This window comes from Indicator indicator, chromosome 3, assembly GCF_027791375.1.
Source record: "Indicator indicator isolate 239-I01 chromosome 3, UM_Iind_1.1, whole genome shotgun sequence".
NCBI classification, from domain to species: domain Eukaryota; kingdom Metazoa; phylum Chordata; class Aves; order Piciformes; family Indicatoridae; genus Indicator; species Indicator indicator.
This window is the reverse complement of record NC_072012.1, coordinates 35,199,318-35,203,799: the sequence shown is the minus strand read 5'-3', so window position 1 is coordinate 35,203,799 and position 4,482 is coordinate 35,199,318. Positions and strand designations below refer to the sequence as shown.

At 35.6% G+C, this 4,482-nt stretch overlaps 1 protein-coding gene across 4 annotated transcripts in view; it reads left to right on the top strand.

Moving 5' to 3' along the window:
• The first annotated feature begins 1,313 nt into the window (after nucleotides 1-1,313).
• The window catches only part of FOXP2 (forkhead box P2), a 189,434-nt gene continuing 186,265 nt past the window's right edge, over nucleotides 1,314-4,482 (top strand). For all 4 annotated transcript variants that reach the window (XM_054399335.1, XM_054399333.1, XM_054399332.1 and 1 more), the window contains exon 1: nucleotides 1,314-1,481. In XM_054399335.1, coding sequence (XP_054255310.1) covers nucleotides 1,314-1,481 — 168 coding nt within the window. The remainder of the gene's footprint in view (nucleotides 1,482-4,482) is intronic.

Genomic DNA, 4,482 nt, shown 5'->3' with positions numbered 1-4,482 from the left:
GGGAGCAAATAACTAAGTTTAATGATTAGGCTAAGCAACAAGCTTTGTTTCTTTTCCAGAGTTTGCTTACATATCTCTTTCCCTTTAGAGGTGTCTTAAAGTCATAGTTCTGCCACGTTGTTATGGGGACTCTCAGTACGTTGGGAGTGAGGGTGAAGGCAAGAGAGGTCCATTCTGGCCCTGTGAGAGGAGAAGAGGGTGTTAGTGGCTCTGAGAAGAGACGTTGACCTTTCCATATTACAGATACAAAATGCGCCTTGAAATCCTGGTTTGTAAGGGCACGTTAGTTTTTTATTTACTGCAAAGATTTCAACTGATCTTGGCAGGACATCTCATTGCTATCCTGAAAGTACAGTATATTTATGCAGTGAAAATGATAAAACATTTATTACTGTAGAGAAGGTAATATGCATAATTTATGCTGTTTTTAGCACAATCATTAGTGATATTCTTGATAGATTTTATTTCCAGCTTTCATATCTAATACATGCCTGGAAAATTAATTTTATATCTTTCATTTATTTGCCTATGTTAAAATTGAGTTTTAAGTCATCTTCAAGTGAACAGTTTGATTGCTGCTCATGCATAAGCTTAATTACTTCCCAGGAAGGACAGTATTAAATGTTTTAAATGTCAGAAAAATAAATGAATATCAGCCGTTTGATTAAAAAAATAGGCAATATCTGACATGTTTGCAGCAGGAGCTTTTTCTTAAAATGCCTCCGAGGCAAAATTTTATTTAGTCACAAAAAAGGAGAAGCCCATTATACTATTTATCATTGGTTGATACCATATGATTTGTAACACCCTTACAAAATTTTAATTTTGTATGATTAGCTGTGCATCATTAAACAACAGCCTTGCATAAGATATGCTGTAAAATTCTGACAGAATCAAGATAGTGAATATTTTAAATAAGGCTGTATAGTCATCCATGGTTGTCAAAGCTAGATAACAGGAAATATAGAGCAGTGGGTGAAATCATGCCTTCATTTAAACTGGTTTTATAGGTAGACTTTAAAATGTAGTTGTTCTTAAATGCTATTGACCATGCTGTGTGCATGGTGTGGTATTTTGGCCGCTAAATGTAAGCACACAAAGATTGCTTATAGAAACCATAATTCCGGTGATTAGTATCTGTATGAAAGCAGAGTTTGCATCGCATTTCTTGGTAAACGGCTCTGCAAGGCTTTTTTCTTCTTCTAAAGATGCTGTCTGTGTAATTGGCAGAGAGGGACATCTTGATAATGGAAGTGTGAAGGTGTAACGCGTGTGTTAATTGATACTTCTTAATCACTTTTAGGTATTAAGTCATGATGCAGGAATCTGCGACAGAGACAATAAGCAACAGTTCAATGAATCAAAATGGAATGAGCACTCTAAGCAGCCAATTAGATGCTGGCAGCAGAGATGGAAGATCAAGTGGTGACACGAGCACTGAAGTAAGCACAGTAGAACTGCTGCATCTGCAACAACAGCAGGTAAGTTTGTTTTGCTTCCTGTTTGTTTTTAAACAAATAAAGGGCTATTTTCAGAGGGGCACCCTTCTGCAGACCCTCTGTGCGTGCTGAATGTGAAGTGTCGTGCAAGTAAAGAGCATGGGGCATTATTATTTGTTGTTTTTGTGCATGCTAATGCTGAAATGCAAGGATCCTGTTTTCGTGGGCGCAACATCTTGCTGATGTTGCTGCACACCACCACGCTTGCCTGGTGATTAAAATCCCGCAGCGTATTTGTAAAAGTTGTGCCAAAGCCTTGCAGTGCCTGTTTTCCGAATCTGTTAGTTTACGGTGCGATTTGGTCGCACAGGACGTGATGCAGAGCTTTCCACCAGAGGGCCACATTACTTGAGACTTGCGATGAACTGTTCCAAAGTCGGAGCTGAGTGAAGGGACCAGAGTGACTTCTCACCATAAAGATGTTTTGTTGTCGTAGGTGTAAATAAACAATGCTGCTTAGTTCAGAATCACTGAAATAAATAAATAAAAAAGAACATATGCCTGTCTGTGTGTCCGTGCACGTGAGTGTAATTTGGATGTGTGATTTTGAAAATATGGAAAAAGAGAGAAGCAGCTTTTCTGTAGGTATATTTCCATTCTCACTTTTAAAACATTTTTTTCAATTTGTTTTCTCAATGAGTCGAAGAATTGCTTTTATGTTAAAACTGTAAGATTGAATCATTGACTGCTGACGCCACCTAATTATGAGATGCAATCAGTTGATTTTTTTTCACTGTAAGATTTCATTTCCTTTTAAAACCTGCACAAACATAATTCCTTCTACTAAAGAGTTGCCCCCTTCCTTCCCCCCCACCAGCATCAGGGGATGCTTCACTATTGCAGTGAAGCCCAAACAGTTTGTTTGGTAAACAATTGGGGTCTGATTCTGCAGAGTATCAGTACCTGCTCTGAACTCCTGAAAGTCTTCACTGTCTAGTCCTCTTGTCTGCTGAAGCCACTCAGCACCTTTAGATTTCAAACTCTTCCTTTGTTAATAGTAATTTTTTTCATTACAATGTCAGGTATTGGATTAATGAAGAGAAAGTGTTTTCGTGTAAGATAAAATACTAGAAAACTCCTGTTTTATAGAAACATGTTTTAACATGATAGATAAATTACATACGTGTGGGCCTCTGAAATAACAGGTCATAGTAGCTCTTAAAAGGGAATCATTCTTAGTGCTGAATTAAGCAGTGTACATACTACAGTTAAATTTTTTAAATGGTGGCGGAAAATGTGGAAGAAATAAATAGTTGTAGACTGAAAAATGAGAAGTTGTTAAGGCTTAAATCTGTGCCTTGCTTTAAATTCAAGTGTATTCTGTTCTAGCAATTGAGCACTTAAAGTACTACAGTCTGAGGAAATATAGGTTTCAGTGTCTTGATTAAGTTCTTAGCAGGCTTATGCATATCTATTCACACACAAACACACACACACACTATTATTTCCCTGTATATACAGTGTGTATATACATTTTTTCATATAAAAATATACATGCATATATATAAATTTAATGTTGAAAAACATGCTGTCATCTCTACTCAGGTGTTCAGATTATAGCAGCATTTTAAAATCTTTATTGAGGGAGATTGGTGAAAATGTTTAGGAAACTAAATTTAAGTGAAACAGTTTAAAATACAAAATATACCACCAGAATAATGTGCCACTTACATGTTTCTCCAGCAGTCCTAGGCATTTGTAGCCAATTTGTCCATACGGTTACAGATTCCAGCAGATAGCATTTGCAAAGACCACAGAGAATAACAACTGAAGATGAAAATATTCAGTTGAGTACTAATAACAGACAGGTTCTGAAGGGACAGGCTTAGAAGTGACAATCTTTTCTTCAAAACTGTGATTAGATCTTAAATAAGCAGACAGGCAAAGTAAAACCATGGGTACAGTTAATAGGACTCAAGAGGCATTTTATGGTACGGTCTGCATCATAGGATTTAAATACAACTCAAGTTAGGCATATAAATCCTTCTATAAAATATGTTGATGTGTAACCTAAACACTAGTAAACATGCAGTAGGGTATCCTTTAGATAATGGGCATGGCTTTATTCTACTTTTGCTTTTATTCCTTTTTTTTGTTGTTTTGGTTTTGGTTTTTTTTCCCCTGTTTTTGACCGGATGTCATTTGAAATATGATTTAAGAGGAAAATGGTGGCTTTCTCTGTAGTGACGCTCTAAAACATTATTTATAATATACAATTTGTCTAAGAAACTTTGACAAGTACAAAAACAGAGCAACCCCCTTTGTACCTGCAGTTATTATTCTTAAGATTTTTTTATTGTTTAAATATGTGCAAGATAAAAAGTACTGATGTCATAGTTTAAGATTCTGGTTTTGGCTTCTCTAAGTTATTTTATTGGAGGCCTTCAAATAAACAAATTAAGTTTGTTACAGCTTTTAGTAAAGGCAGCAAGTAAATGGTTACTGGTCTTAATACATATCCTTCAGCTGGGCAGCTATATAAAGGAATGGTAATGCTTAAGGATATCTATATCAACTGAGTAAAATCAAAAAATAAACTTTCACTGTGGCATGAGGATGTACTGGGGCAAGTTACACATGAGAAATTTTGGACTATGTATGTAGAGAAACTGGGCTAAGTTAAAAATTTTTAAGTTACGTATTCAAGCGTTATGATCACAAATTAGTGGATTTAAAGAAAGTGAATAAGCTAAAATACAAGATTTAATTGCAAGCAATTATATGGAGTTGGGGCAGTTCTGTTATTGGCTTGATGTGTATGTTGTGATCTTTATATAGAAAGGTTTGACTTAAATCAAGGGGTTATTCCTTTTCCATATATCAAGAGAGAATGACAGTGTTCTGAAATATATTGTAATACACATTTGCTGATAAATGCATTGGGTGCTGTCACAAGTCATCAGGTCACTTTTGAAGATGTATGACTAGAACGTAAGCAACTTTTTATCTTACTGTCAATATTTATCAGTTTATAAATATTGCT